Source organism: Pseudophryne corroboree, chromosome 1 (assembly GCF_028390025.1).
Source record: "Pseudophryne corroboree isolate aPseCor3 chromosome 1, aPseCor3.hap2, whole genome shotgun sequence".
Lineage (NCBI taxonomy): Eukaryota > Metazoa > Chordata > Amphibia > Anura > Myobatrachidae > Pseudophryne > Pseudophryne corroboree.
In genome coordinates, this window is record NC_086444.1 from 39,640,752 (window position 1) to 39,656,522 (window position 15,771).

At 48.4% G+C, this 15,771-nt stretch overlaps 1 protein-coding gene across 4 annotated transcripts in view; it reads right to left on the reverse strand.

Annotated features, from left to right (window-relative positions):
• Nucleotides 1-10,713: 10,713 nt before the first annotated feature.
• Nucleotides 10,714-15,771, reverse strand: part of PSTPIP2 (proline-serine-threonine phosphatase interacting protein 2) — a 134,330-nt gene continuing 129,272 nt past the window's right edge. For all 4 annotated transcript variants that reach the window (XM_063958376.1, XM_063958392.1, XM_063958367.1 and 1 more), the window contains exons 14-15: nucleotides 11,590-11,644; nucleotides 10,714-10,838 (exon numbers count right to left, since the gene is read on the reverse strand). In XM_063958376.1, the coding sequence (XP_063814446.1) occupies nucleotides 11,598-11,644 (47 nt within the window). In that variant the 3' untranslated portion in view covers nucleotides 10,714-10,838; nucleotides 11,590-11,597. The remainder of the gene's footprint in view (nucleotides 10,839-11,589; nucleotides 11,645-15,771) is intronic.

Consider the following 15,771-nt stretch of genomic DNA (forward strand, 5'->3'; position numbering starts at 1 on the left):
TCAAGAGATGCTCACGGAAGATCCGTGGCCTCTACCTCTAAGAAGGGATCTGCTTCAGCAGGGACCTTGTATGTTCCAAGACTTACCGCGACTGCGTTTGACGGCATGGCGGTTGAACGCCGGATTCTAAAAGAAAAGGGCATTCCAGAGGAAGTTATTCCTACCTTGATTAAAGCTAGGAAGGAAGTGACCGCACAACATTATCACCGCATTTGGAGAAAATATGTTGCGTGGTGTGAGGCCAAGAAGGCCCCAACGGAAGAATTTCAATTGGGTCGATTCCTACATTTCCTGCAGGCAGGATTGTCTATGGGCCTCAAATTGGGGTCTATTAAAGTTCAAATTTCGGCCTTATCAATCTTCTTCCAGAAAGAATTGGCTTCAGTGCCTGAAGTACAAACTTTTGTCAAGGGTGTACTACATATACAACCCCCAATTGTGCCTCCAGTGGCACCGTGGGATCTAAACGTAGTTTTGGAATTTCTCAAATCTCATTGGTTTGAGCCTCTCAAATCGGTAGATTTGAAGTATCTTACATGGAAAGTAACCATGCTATTGGCCCTGGCTTCAGCCAGGAGAGTTTCAGAGTTGGCGGCTTTATCGTACAAAAGCCCATATCTGATTTTCCATTCGGACAGGGCAGAACTGCGGACACGTCCTCATTTTCTCCCTAAGGTGGTTTCGGCTTTTCACTTGAACCAGCCTATTGTGGTGCCTGCGGCTACTAGCGACTTGGAGGACTCCAAGTTACTGGACGTTGTCAGAGCATTGAAAATATTATATTTCAAGGACAGCTGGAGTCAGAAAATCTGACTCGTTGTTTATCTTGTATGCACCCAAAAAGATGGGTGCTCCTGCGTCTAAGCAGACGATTGCTCGTTGGATCTGAAGCACAATTCAACTTGCACATTCTGTGGCAGGCCTGCCACAGCCTAAAACTGTAAAAGCCCACTCCACAAGGAAGGTGGGCTCATCTTGGGCGGCTGCCCGAGGGGTCTCGGCATTACAACTTTGCCGAGCAGCTACGTGGCCAGGGAGAACACGTTTGTAAAATTTTACAAATTTGATACTCTGGCTAAAGAGGACTTGGAGTTCTCTCATTCGGTGCTGCAGAGTCATCCGCACTCTCCCGCCCGTTTGGGAGCTTTGGTATAATCCCCATGGTCTGACGGAGTCCCCAGCATCCACTAGGACGTTAGAGAAAATAAGAATTTACTTACCGATAATTCTATTTCTCGTAGTCCGTAGTGGATGCTGGGCGCCCATCCCAAGTGCGGATTGTCTGCATTACTTGTACATAGTTATTGTTACAAAAATCGGGTTATTATTGTTGTGAGCCTTTTTTTTTTAAGAGGCTACTTCTTTGTTATCATACTGTTAACTGGGTTCAGATCACAAGTTGTACGGTGTGATTGGTGTGGCTGGTATGAGTCTTACCCGGGATTCAAGATCCTTCCTTATTGTGTACGCTCGTCCGGGCACAGTACCTAACTGAGGCTTGGAGGAGGGTCATAGGGGGAGGAGCCAGTACACACCATGTGATCCTAAAAGCTTGCTTTTGTGCCCTGTCTCCTGCGGAGCCGCTATTCCCCATGGTCCTGACGGAGTCCCCAGCATCCACTACGGACTACGAGAAATAGAATTATCGGTAAGTAAATTCTTATTTTTCTTTGCGTCATGTGCTGTTTGGGGAGTGTTTTTTGGAAGGGCCATCCTGCGTGACACTGCAGTGCCACTCCTAGATGGGCCAGGTGTTTGTGTCGGCTACTTGGGTCGCTTATCTTACTCACACAGCTACCTAATTGCGCCTCTTTTTTTCTTTGCGTCATGTGCTGTTTGGGGAGTGTTTTTTGGAAGGGCCATCCTGCGTGACACTGCAGTGCCACTCCTAGATGGGCCAGGTGTTTGTGTCGGCCACTTGGGTCGCTGAGCTTAGTCATCCAGCGACCTCGGTGCAAATTTTAGGACTAAAAATAATAGTGAGGTGTGAGGTGTTCAGAATAGACTGAAAATGAGTGGAAATAATGGTTATTGAGGTTAATAATACTTTGGGATCAAAATGACCCCCAAATTCTATGATTTAAGCTGTTTTTTAGGGTTTTTTGAAAGAAAAAAAAACGAATCAAAAACACACCCGAATCCGACAAAAAAAATTCGGTGAGGTTTTGCCAAAACGCGTTCGAACCCAAAACACGGCCGCGGAACTGAACCCAAAACCCGAAAAATTCCGGTGCTCATCACTAGTTTAGACCCTTCAAACTCCTCTATGGTAGACAACGCAGAGGGATACTAGATCTATTAAAAGATGGGTGAGAGCAGCAATTGTCCTAAGGGGATGCGGTCAAGATCCCGCCGGACGGAATCCCGGCGGTCGAAATACCGACGCCGGAACCCCAACCAGCACAATCCTGACATTTTCTGCCTCCGTGGGTGTCCATGACACCCATAGAGGGAGAATATAAAAGTGTGCCGAGCGTAGCAAGGCACCGTGCCTGCAGCGTGGCGAGCGAAGCGAGCCCGCAAGGGTCTGGGTTCTGCTCGCCACCCCTGTCGGGATTGTGTGGTTGAAATTCCGGTGTCAGTATTTCAACGGCCGGGATCCTGTCCAGCGGGATTTAGTACGGATCCCGTCCCAAGAGCCTAACATCGTTCAGTTTGTGTCCCAATTGTATGGCTGTCTAAGGCAAATTGCGCCACTTCTGACCAAGCATATGGTAAGAGCTCAACAGGATCAAAAACGCAGTCATGGCGTTACTGCTGTCAACCGGACTCTCAATAGGGGCAACAAGGTACTGATACTTGTGTCTAGGTACGGCAGGAAGGTAGAAGGAAAGAGGTAAAAGTCTACCATGTGAATTTGTTGAAGCCTTGGAAATAGCCAGTCATCCCTCTTTAGTGGCCATGAAAACCCCAGAATGTCAGGTGCCTACTGAGGTAACTTTGAGTACTAGCCAGAAACAAGAAGTGGTAAACTTAGTAGCACAGTACCAGGTTGTGTTCTCTGCCCTCCTGGGGAAAACTCAAATCATACAGCATGACAATGTTACTCCACCCGGGGGTGGGGGTGATAAAACAAAGGCCATATTGTATATCTGAGGCCCAACAGGTAGCAGTAAAACGGGAACTGGAAGAGATGCGGCGCTTGGGGGTCATAGAGTAGTCAAACAGTGAATGGAATAATCCCATTTTTTTTTAGAGCCCAAGCCTTTTGGAGCTTTGAGATTCTGTAATGACTTCAGATAGTTAAATAAAGTTCCTCTGTTTGATTCCTATCCTATGCCCCGGGTTGATGGACTAGTAGAAAACTTAGCAATAAGCCAGTATCTAACTACGCTAGATTTACTGAAGGGGGTACCGGCAAATTCCTCTGATGGAAGCTGCCAAAGCAACAACAGCCTTCTCTACCACAGTGGGTTTGTTCCAGTATAAAGTCGCACCTTCCAAAGGTGGATGCAGTGTTAGTCTCTACAGCAGGCATTCCCAACCGCGGTCCTCAAGGCACACCAACAGTGCAGGTTTTAGTGATATCCAGGCTGCAGCACCGATGGTTAAATCAAAATAACTGAGCTACTAATTATGTCACCTGTGCTGAAGCCTGGATATCACTAAAACCTGCACTGTTAGTGTGCCTTGAGGACCGTGGTTGGAAATGCCTGCTCTACAGACACAAGGGTTCACAGCTAACCTGGAGAAGTGTACCATCATAACTGTGGAGGCAAAGTATCTGGGGTTTATTGTATGCTAAGGGTAAGTTAAACCTCAACCCAGCAAGGTGGAAGCAATCTTCACATGGCCTAAGCTAAAATGTATGTAGCAACTCAGGATATTCTTTGGTCTGGTGGGCTATTATCGTAGGTTCAGGGGTGGAACTTGCAGCGGTGCAACCGGTGCAATGCACCAGGGCCCCTCCACGATGTAGGGGACCACAGCCGGAGGCACTACAATGAGTCAGACTGACTCATTACATGCCACCTGCCGGCGCGCTGCAAGCCGCCGGTTCCCCTTAACAGAATGAGGCTCAGCTGGTGTGCAGAGCTGCAGTCTGGGCAGAGGTGGATGCAGTGGAGGAGTCTGGAGAAGGAGAAGGGGCCATCTTCCCCTCCCATTCACAGGCAGCCCATCTGTTTCTTTTTGCTACCGGAGCATCACGTGACCATGCGGCTAAACTGTAGAGTATCTGAGGTAGTGCAGCAGCATTCCTTGTAAGGCGGTCAGGCAGCTGTGTGTTTATTTATTTTTATTTTATTATACATTTTTCTAATTGTACATTTCATCCTGCAAACTCAGAATCGCGGACCTCGAAGAGGCGGAGCCTACATGGAGGGGGCGGAGATTGGGAGGTGGTGGGCGGGGTTGTTACAGTAAGCTGGTCTCTCTGCAAATAGTAATGGTGACTGTGCAGTGACATATAACATACAGCACAGCATAGAGTGACCCCACTAAGGCAGCCAGGCACAGGGTCATGTGTTGTCACCCAGGGTGCATGTGCTGGCTGCATGATGCATAGTGTGGACACCTGTCTCCATGGGCCTTGTGTATCCTTGTACAAAGGAAGTGTCCCATCTTTATACAGTGAGAAGTCTTTATACAGTGTCCCATCTTTATACAGTGAGAAGTCTTTATACAGTGTCCCATCTTTATACAGTGAGTTTTTGTGGGAGTTGGATACAATTGGCCGACAGTTATCATATTGATATTCATTATGTCGACATGAAGAAATGTCAACAAACAGTCCCTTGTGATATAGCAGTTTCGTACTTTATACCGGTGACAGCAGTGCCTTTTTCTGGATCACATTGCATTGGCGATGTCTCAGCAGTGTTCTGGTGAGTATTTTCCCCATTAACCCTAATCCCTAAACCTTTCCCTAGTGGCTAACTTAACCTTTTCCCCTCCCCACAGCCTAACCCTAGCCACCACCCCAGTGCCTCACCCCCCCCCCCCCCCCCCCCCCCAGCAGCCTACCCCTAAAACTTTACCGTAGTGCCTACTATATTGGCGTTATGTGTAAAAGGAGCTCTACTGTGTGGCGTAACATGTATAAGAGGCGATACTGTGTGTTGTGTAATGTGTATAAGTAGCTCTACTGTGGCGTAACATGTATAAGAGGCACTACTGTGTGTTGTAATGTGTATAAGTAGCTCTACTATGTGGCGTAACATGTATAAGAGGCACTACTGTGTGTTGTGTAATGTGTATAAGTAGCTCTACTGTGGCGTAACATGTATAAGAGGCACTACTGTGTGTTGTAATGTGTATAAGTAGCTCTACTATGTGGCGTAACGTATATAAGGAGTACTACTGTTCAGTGTAAATCGGTGTAATGTAATAAGGTTGCTCTACTGTGTGGCATAATTTGAATTGGTGGTACTATTGTGTGCCCACACCCCTTTTCAATGAGACCATACCCTATTTTTTGACACACATGTTTTGGATCTTGGGGGGGCTGGGGATACGCATTTTGTTGCACCTGGGCCCATCATGGTCTTGTTCCGCCACTGCGTAGGTTCATGCGTGAATTTGCCACAGGGCAGCATCATTCACTGAATGTCTGAGGAAACCGTCCCCAGACAAGATCTAATCACAGATGTGCTAAATGTAGCACATCTACAATCATGTACTGACATGCGGGTGGATGCCCAGCACAGGGCTAGTTCGCCCCGCATGACTGGCCCTAGCCCCCCCCTCCCCCCCCCCTCCCCCTCCCACAGGTACAAAACCATTGCACGGTGGCGATGATTTTGTATCTGATGAGTAGCTCCCTGCCAGTGAAGCTCCTGCACGCAGGCAGTCCACTACTCACCACATCCCGGGTCGCAGAGGCTGTGTGTAACACCACTCGGCTGCCTCAGGCCGCTTCCCCGAAAACACCCGCCCCTGTCAATCACAATCAATGTGTATGCCCGCGCAGCCACAATGCGGCCGCTGCGCATGTGCAGTTTCCAGATATCGGCAAACTGCGTTGCAAGCCGCATAAGCGGCAGGGTCTGAATGAGCCTCTATAGCAGGCATTCCCAAAGTCAGTCCTCAAGGCACACTAACAGTGCAGGTTTTAGTGATATCCTTGCTTAAGCACAGATGACTCAATTAGTACCTCAGTTATTTTGATTTAAACATCTGTGCTGAAGCATGGATATCACAAAAACCTGGACTGTTACTGTGCCTTGGGGACAGAGGTTGGGAATACATGCTCTATGGGGGTCATTCAGACCCGATCGCATGCTAGCTTTTTGTGCAGCGGTGCAATCGGGTCTGAACTGTGCAATGCACCGGCGATGGAGATCGCCAGACAACGAAAGAATCTACGATCGCAAGAAGATTGACAGGAAGAGGCCATTTGTGGGTGTCAACTGACCGATTCTTGGGAGTGTCTGGAAAAACGCAGGCATGGCCAGCCATTTGGTTGGAGGATTCCTGACGTCAGCTCCAGGCCGGATCGTCACAGCAGCTGAGTAAGTCCTCCCTGCACAAGCGATCACACCCCTGCACAGCGATTACCCCTCCCCCTTTAGGCGGCGACTACCTGATCGCAGCAGTGTAAAAAACCACCTGTGTGCGATCAGGTCTGAATCACCCCCTATATCCTCTTCAGAGAAGTGTGGGAAATACCATCTGACCCGTGACAAGAAGATTCAGAACCTGGGACCCAAAGTGTCTTTTCAAGATTTTGCTATGGGGCCCTCAAACATCTAGTTACGCCCCTGTTAGGGGTAGATGTACTAAAGCGTCTAAAATGATAAGTGGTTATGTTTCCCAGAGAGTGGCAATCCCTTTCTTTGGACCCCACAATGGTCACTTCCTAAGGTATTGAGATCATTTCTGGATATCTCTTTTTGATTATTTGCCTCCTCGTTATCTCTCTTTGAAAACATCGATAAGAACATTTAAAAACATAATAGCAATTATTTCCTGTCCTGTTTGTGACGCGCCTTTATTTCCAGATTTAGAGCCATAAAAAAGCACAACACCACAAATATCTTCTTTATATAAACATTAATAAACTACATTTCAGTTTCCTTCAGCCACATTCCTCAAAAATACAAATACCAACAATGAACGTAAAGCCACATTGGTAAAAAAACAAACCAAAAAAACACGAAATAAAACACACAGAAATGGTACTAAACATACTTCATACTACACATTGCAGGTTATTCAGGTTTGTTAGCAAACCAAAAGAACACCCACATGGGCAAAACCATGCTGCACTGCAGGTGGGGCAGATGTAACATGTGCAGAGAGAGTTAGATTTGGGTGGGTTATTTTGTTTCTGTGCAGGGTAAATACCGGCTGCTTTATTTTTACACTACAATTAAGATTTCAGTTTTGAACACACCCCACCCAAATCTGACTCTCTCTGCACGTGTTACATCTGCCCCACCCGCAGTGCACATGGTTTTGTCCATTAGTGTGCTTTTTTTTGGTTTGCTAACAAAGCTGAATTAAGCCCCTAAGCCATATGCGTCTCTCAGGTATTTATTGAGAAAGCTGAAACCTGCTCCTAAGTCTGGTGGATCCACTGTGCAGTCGTTGCTTTGTGATGACAACAATCTGTCACGGTCATTTTCGGCCTGATTCACAGATGTATACAAATGCTGATGCAGTTGTGAATGTGCACGCAGCGCCTGTGCGAAAATATGAAAATGCCGCAGCCACCTGGATCTGTATTTAGACCCCCACTGGCAGCTTTGTGAGGCCCGCGGTTGCGTACAGAGACACAGCGTCAGTCACATGGCCACAGGGAAGTAAGACGCCATTGCAGCTGCGTGCGGGGCCTCAGTTGCAGGCTGAGACACGTCCCCGAAAATGGTCGCAACACGGCGTCGTTATTGTCACCACTCCCCGTCACGGTCTCCAAACGGTCCCTGACTGTCAATCACTTTGCAAATAAATCCTCTCTGCGGCTGTCACCATGGCAGACAAATGCGCAGTGCGACTTACACACACGCGCAGTCGGACGATAAAATCGGGCTTGCATACATCTCTGAATAAGGCCCTTTTATCAGCAGAGACCCCTGTTCCAGGATATCTAAGTTACCTGTGCACAGTAATCAATATACAAGCTCCCAATTAAATGAGTACATTCAAATATATGGAGAAAAAATGTCCTTGGCCCTTTGCAATGTTCCCTCGAAGCTGAATGACCTGAAAATGGCATGCTGCATTGAGAATCCGCTGTTCAGTGCAACCCAGCACAATAGGGTGCTCATATCGTTCAGTGGTGAATCAGCCGACCTTGGTTTTAAAATCTTTTACTGGACATTTCAAGTAACCACGGACCCCTCACAGAAATCCAGGAGGCCGAGTGCTGAGAAATCCTGCAATGCTTTCATCATTCCGTTTCCCATAGCTACAGTGGCAGCAGCCATCTTTTCATGTTAAACAACGTCAAAGTCTTCAGAATCTATCTCCTCCGCGTATGTCGGAAACAGTGGCAGTGGCAGAGGAGATACCACACAAAGAGACCATTACTGAAACACACGGAACAGTTGAGATACTTGTAGATGGTGACGTTCCCTATATAAATGTCCTCATCTATGTACGTACATTGCAATGATTTGGTGATTTGTCTTTTACACCCTCAAGACCGCCACAGGCACGTGACGGCCATCTTGGGAGGGTGAATGGTGCCAGCTTGCCCTGGGGGTGTGTATGGACAGGAGGCGAGGACCGTTTCGTCACACACAGCTGTCGTCCGTATCACAGAATGTTTTAGGGCACGGACAGATTATCAGTGGTGCGGATGTGACTACAGCTCCAGGCCACCACACATAAACAGGCCCGTAATCATGACACAATTAAGATGACCAGGCGGCCCAGCTACATGGTTGGCTACAAAAGCATATGTAACAATAAAATACAATATTACAATTGTATTCCTACCCCCCCCCGAATAAAATAATGCAATTCCTCTGTTTTAGGGGCTTTAGTAATTCTACCCCTTAGGGGCTGATAGTGTAGCGGGTGTACACACGCCCACACAACTCTGGCCACACCCACACAGTGTTAGCCACCCCCCCGCAGTGCTGGCCACTGTTATTCATTGTCTGATGCAGGTGAATGGACTGAGGAGCCTCCCGTGAGCTCTGACACACTGGTAACACTGCACATTTTGTGCTTTTATATTCCAAGAAAAGGCCAAAAACAAGAGGAAATCTTTCACAGGGTAACCAATCCTCACAGACTGGGATGCAGGGAGGTTGGGGTACATAATGCAAATAGAGGGGGTTCTGGACAAATGGCTCTTACCAGTGGTTCCCAAACTGGGTGCTGTGTCACCTTGGGGTGCCTTAAAGCACTTGCAGGGGTACCTTAGGGTGGTGGTCCAGGGCCAAATCAAATTATTTATGGTCAATGTAATAGGCAGAACCAGTGCTGGTGGCTGTCATTCAATTATAAAATATGTGGAGAAACAGAAGCACGACCACCACATAACCGTTGAGCACAGTGTACACAGGGGCTGATTAATCAATGAGTTTTATCATACGCAACGAGTTTTAAAACTTATTGCGTATGATAAATGGTGCTCCAGCCAATCAGCCACCAACTGTCATTTTTCAAATGCATGGCAGTTGGGAGCTGAACGCCTGGCAGCTAAGAGCTGAATGCCTGGCAGCTAAGAGCTGAATGCCTGGCAGCTAAGAGCTGAATGCCTGGCAGCTAAGAGATGAACGCCTGGCAGCTAAGAGATGAACGCCTGGCAGCTAAGAGATGAACGCCTGGCAGCTAAGAGATGAACGCCTGGCAGCTAAGAGCTGAACGCCTGGCAGCTAAGAGCTGAATGCCTGGCAGCTAAGAGATGAACGCCTGGCAGCTAAGAGATGAACGCCTGGCAGCTAAGAGATGAACGCCTGGCAGCTAAGAGATGAACGCCTGGCAGCTAAGAGATGAATGGCTGGCAGTTAAGAGCTGAACGGCTGGCAGTTAGGAGCTGAACGCCTGGCAGTTAGGAGCTGAACGCCTGGCAGTTAGGAGCTGAACGCCTGGCAGTTAGGAGCTGAACGCCTGGCAGTTAAGAGCTGAACGGATGGCAGCTAAGAGCTTGGGAGCTGAAGGCGTGGCAGTTGGGAGCTGAAGGCGTGGCAGTTGGGAGCTGAAGGCGTGGCAGTTGGGAGCTGAAGGCGTGGCAGTTGGGAGCTGAACGCGTGACAACTGGGAGCTGAACGCGTGGCAGTTGGGTGCTGATTGGTTGGAGCACAATTTATCATAAGCAACGAGTTTTAAAACTTGATGCATATGATAAAACTCATTGAGAAATCAGCCCCTTAATGAAATTATTTTTTTCTGAATTTATCCATCAGTAACAATTCTGATACTCTAGGCCGGGCACTGTGATAGAAGACAGTACTGTACACACAGCATATATCTATGCCCCCCAGGTAACATGCAGGGATTGTCACCGAGTCTCTGTGTCCATGTGCTGCATGTACATTGCCTGAACCTCACTATGCGGAACATGAGCTGCCAATTACTGTCTGCGTCCCTGAGGACCGGGTATAGGTGGCCGACGTCAGGCAAGCTCAATCATGGCCTTTTTGTGTGTTACATGTACGGGCTGCACGTTAGATCATATCGCTGGCTTCCATTAGAACAGAACAAAGTTGTGGTTCATTAAACGCTCCCAGGTTGCGCTGGGATTTTTCTCTTTGACTGATGAACGGAATGTTATGTCAGATGTGACTTGTTCTATCAAAGTTCCAAGACGGCAGCTGGTTGGGTCTGCATGTGGTATTTATTAGACGTCCTGCAACCTCAGCTACTGATATAAACTACAACATTGGCATCTTCACCCCAGAGAGTGTAGTAGTCCCAGTCGGAATCCGTTCCAAGTCTGTCACCTGGTAGAGAGAGAAGAGATAATATAGTTGTACACTGCACACTGCCATATATCCCTAAAAAATAAGATCACCGTCCAAAACTTGTCTGGACCACATGTGATGAGCGTCACTTCGCCACAAGGCATTATGGGATGTATAGGGACTAGAAAGCAGCCAAACTTTGTGTGTGTTGAACCCAGACCACTAAAAGCCGGTGACTTGCAAGAGCCTTCAGATTGTAGTTATGGGTCCACTTGCGTAGGGCGAGAAGACTGACATCACTGTCATCATCAGTCTGTACTTTGTATACTACAGGAAACAAGGGGGAAATGTACCAAACCTCCTAAAGAGGACAGGTAAAGTTGCCCATGGTAACCAATCGAGCTATCAATTTAGATACACGATCGCTAGAAGCTTATTAGTTGCTCTGGGCAACCTCTCAACGTTTCCTCTTTGGAAGATTTGATACATCTCCCCCAAAACATTTAATGGAATCGCTAAGCAAAATGCAGATTTAATTGTATGATGTGATCACAGATAGGTACCTACAAGCTGCATATATGTATGGGACAGGGGGCGGGATGTACTAAGCATCGCATCCTCGATGTGGTACATCCCAACACTTATCGAGTACATACAGACATAAATAACGCCAGTATGTACTAAGAAATTTGCAAAGGACAGCCCTCCCGATGAGGACCCAATATATAGTCATTCTTTCTGAACATTTCCTGCAGCTATGCTCTGTATATGAAACATGCAGGATACTCACCTGCTGTGTTATTGATACATTCTGTAATCTCCCACTGACGCATAGGCGGGATCATCTGACAATTACACAGAGAAGCTCATTAGTATAATATAATGTCACCAGCTGGTAATGTGCAAGAATACGCAGGGAGATAGACAACAGACACTGTCTGTGCTACATACAAGTATTTCGCACACTTTGGGGGATATTCAATTGTTTGAAAAGTCAGTTGGGAGTCTGTTTTTTCTTATCTAACAGACAGGAAAAAACAGACACCCAACCGACTTTTCAAACATTTGAATTCCCCCCTTTGAATGCACTTTTTTTTTTTTTAAGAACAACACAAGTGGACGACATTTGTAAACTACAATGACTTTAGATAACATATACCAGAGACACAGCTAAGTAATGGATGTGGGGGGTCATTCCGAGTTGTTCGCTCGCAAGCGGATTTTAGCAGATTTGCTCACGCTAAGCCGCCGCCTACTGGGAGTGAATCTTAGCATCTTAAAATTGCAAACGATGTATTCGCAATATTGCGATTACACACCTCGTAGCAGTTTCTGAGTAGCTTCAGACTTACTCGGCATCTGCGATCAGTTCAGTGCTTGTCGTTCCTGGTTTGACGTCACAAACACACCCAGCGTTCGCCCAGACACTCCTCCGTTTCTCCGGCCACTCCTGCGTTTTTTCCGGAAACGGTAGCGTTTTTCCCCACACGCCCATAAAACGGCCTGTTTCCGCCCAGTAACACCCATTTCCTGTCAATCACATTACGATCGCCAGAACGATGAAAAAGCCGTGAGTAAAATTACTAACTGCATAGCAAATTTACTTGGCGCAGTCGCAGTGCGAACATTGCGCATGCGCTTTAAGCGGAAAATCGCTGCGATGCGAAGATTTTTACCGAGCGAACAACTCGGAATGACCCCCGTGATTCCATGCTCGGTGCACTTCATTTGTAGATATATTTACAAAGAAAAGAAGTTATACATAAAGTTTCATGGGGCGTGGTCAGAATAATATACTTGCGGTCTCCTAGGTAACTGGAATGTCAAGCGCAGATTGAGATTTGGTGGATTGCCGATCATTGGCCAGACCAAATATGTCATCACAGGTTATAGGATATATTAACGGGCATGCAGTATTTTTTATTTTGATCTTTTTGTATTCTCACCTATTCGGTCATTGCAGAAGGCAGTGTTTCAGATCCATGTGAGCATCAAAATACAAGGTAGTATGTCCTGTGACACCATTGCTGCAGACGCTCCAAACAGGCCATCTCCGCACGCCTGATCCCGTGAGGTTCTGCTAGCATCCGGCGCCAAACAGCCCATCTCAGCACGCCTGATCCCGTGAGGTTCTGCTAGCATCCGGCGCCAAACAGCCCGTCTCCGCACGCCTGATCCCGTGAGGTTCTGCTAGCATCCGGCGCCAAACAGCCCGTCTCTGCACGACTAATCCCGTGAGGTTCTGCTGGCATCCGGCGCCAAACAGCCCGTCTCTGCGCGACTAATCCCGTGAGGTTCTGCTAGCATCCGGCGCCTAACAGCCCGTCTCCGCACGCTTGATCCCGTGAGGTTCTGCTAGCATCCGGTGCCAAACAGCCCATCTCCGTACGACTAATCCCGTGAGGTTCTGCTAGCATCCGGCGCCTAACAGCCCGTCTCCGCACGCCTGATCCCGTGAAGTTCTGCTAGCATCCGGCGCCAAACAGCCCGTCTCCACACTACTGATCCCATGAGGTTCTGCTAGCATCCGGCGCCAAACAGCCCGTCTCGTCACGCTTGATCCCATGAGGTTCTGCTAGCATCCGGCGCCAAACAGCCCGTCTCAGCACGCCTGATCCCGTGAGGTTCTGCTAGCATCCGGCGCCAAACAGCCCGTCTCAGCACGCCTGATCCCGTGAGGTTCTGCTAGCATCCGGCGCCAAACAGTCCGTCTCTGCACGCCTGATCCCGTGAGGTTCTGCTAGCATCCGGCGCCAAACAGCCCGTCTCAGCACGCCTGATCCCGTGAGGTTCTGCTAGCATCCGGCGCCAAACAGCCCGTCTCCGCACGCCTGATCCCGTGAGGTTCTGCTAGCATCCGGCGCCAAACAGCCCGTCTCCGCACGCCTGATCCCGTGAGGTTCTGCTAGCATCCGGTGCCAAACAGCCCATCTCCGTACGACTAATCCCGTGAGGTTCTGCTAGCATCCGGCGCCTAACAGCCCGTCTCCGCACGCCTGATCCCGTGAGGTTCTGCTAGCATGTGGCGCCAAACAGCCCGTCTCCGCACGCCTGATCCCGTGAGGTTCTGCTAGCATCCGGCGCCTAACAGCCCGTCTCCGCACGCCTGATAACGTGAGGTTCTGCTAGCATGTGGCGCCAAACAGCCCGTCTCCGCACGCCTGATCCCGTGAGGTTCTGCTAGCATCCGGCGCCAAACAGCCCGTCTCCGCACGCCTGATCCCGTGAGGTTCTGCTAGCATCCAGTGCCAAACAGCCCGTCTCTGCACGCCTGATCCCGTGAGGTTCTGCTAGCATCCAGTGCCAAACAGCCCGTCTCTGCACGCCTGATCCCGTGAGGTTCTGCTAGCATCCAGTGCCAAACAGCCCATCTCCGTACGACTAATCCCGTGAGGTTCTGCTAGCATCCGGCGCCTAACAGCCCGTCTCCGCACGCCTGATCCCGTGAGGTTCTGCTAGCATGTGGCGCCAAACAGCCCGTCTCCGCACGCCTGATCCCGTGAGGTTCTGCTAGCATCCGGCGCCTAACAGCCTGTCTCCGCACGCCTGATCCCGTGAGGTTCTGATAGCTTCGGGGCATCTTTTTCACATATTTTTTTTTGTCAAAAATGCTTCTTAGTCGCAATGTGACTGGGGCGCACCTGGAGGCTGTACTAATTAACTTGATATGCAACATTTATATATCTGTGTGCAATACTCTTTCACTGCCACAATAACCCAGGTTATTGTCAGGTTAACCTCCATGAAAAAGCATCCACAAAAAATAACAGGTAACCGAGCAGGGTAAACGGGTGATCCAGGTCATCCGACCCAAGTCCTGTTAAAAGCATTTGGAGAACCAGAACAGAAACACGCCACGCGGGTCCAGTGTAAATTGGACCGACCCGGGAATAACCCAGGTCAAGGCGGAGGTCTACACGTGGTGTGTCCCGATTCTGACCCAGGTTGGAACCATGTTCAAAAATCTGGGTCAGACCCGGGATTTAGGTGGAAAAGGGGTGTGCGTCTGAGAATCTGAAGCGCTACAATGCAGCGGCCGCGCCTTTTTCCATACCAACTTCCATTGTGCTTTGTATGCAGACTCCGTCGCACACAGATATACAAGTGTTGCCTATCAAATTAATCAACACAGTCTTCCTTTCAAAAAACGCCCCAGGCTTGTTCCAGACGCCATGTTCCCACAGCCGACGTTATACTAGAACTTAGAGGCTGTCACTGAAAGCTAAAAGCAATAAGAAGTTCCTCAGTGTGGGGAGTGGGTGCCAATCTAATGAAGGACTCGCCCCACTGACCGCTAGGAGAGGGGTAGAGGCTGCTCAGGGCAGTGGTTCAAAATTAAAATAACTTTCAAAGAGGTCTATGTACTAAGCCTTGAATGGAGATAAAGTACTGGCCAATCAGCTCCTAACTGTTAAACACAGCCTGTGACATGGCAGTCAGGAGATGATTGGCTGATACTTTATCTCTCTTCACCTTATCTCCATCCAAGGCTTCGTAAATAGACCCGTGAGACTGTGTGAACACCAAAGGGTTCTTCTTAGTTTTTTCTTAGCTACCCTTTAAGGGGGACCATGGGGGTAATTCCGAGTTGATCGCAGCATCAAATTTGTTAGCAGTTGGGTAAAACCATGTGCACTGCAGGGGGGGCAGATATAACATGTGCAGAGAGAGTTAGATTTGGGTGGGCTATATTGTTTCTGTGCAGGGTAAATACTGGCTGCTTTATTTTTACACTGCAATTTAGATTTCAGTTTGAACACACCCCACCCAAATCTAACTCTCTCTGCACATGTTACATCTGCCCCACCTGCAGTGGAACATGGTTTTGCCCAACTGCTAACAAATTTGATGCTGCGATCAACTTGGAATTAAGATAAATCCATCACTTGGGAAGAAATATTCTTCCTCACTTATTGGGAAAAAAGTTTTACTGACAAGTTAAATTAGGGGTGTATCTTCCTATTGGCCAGGA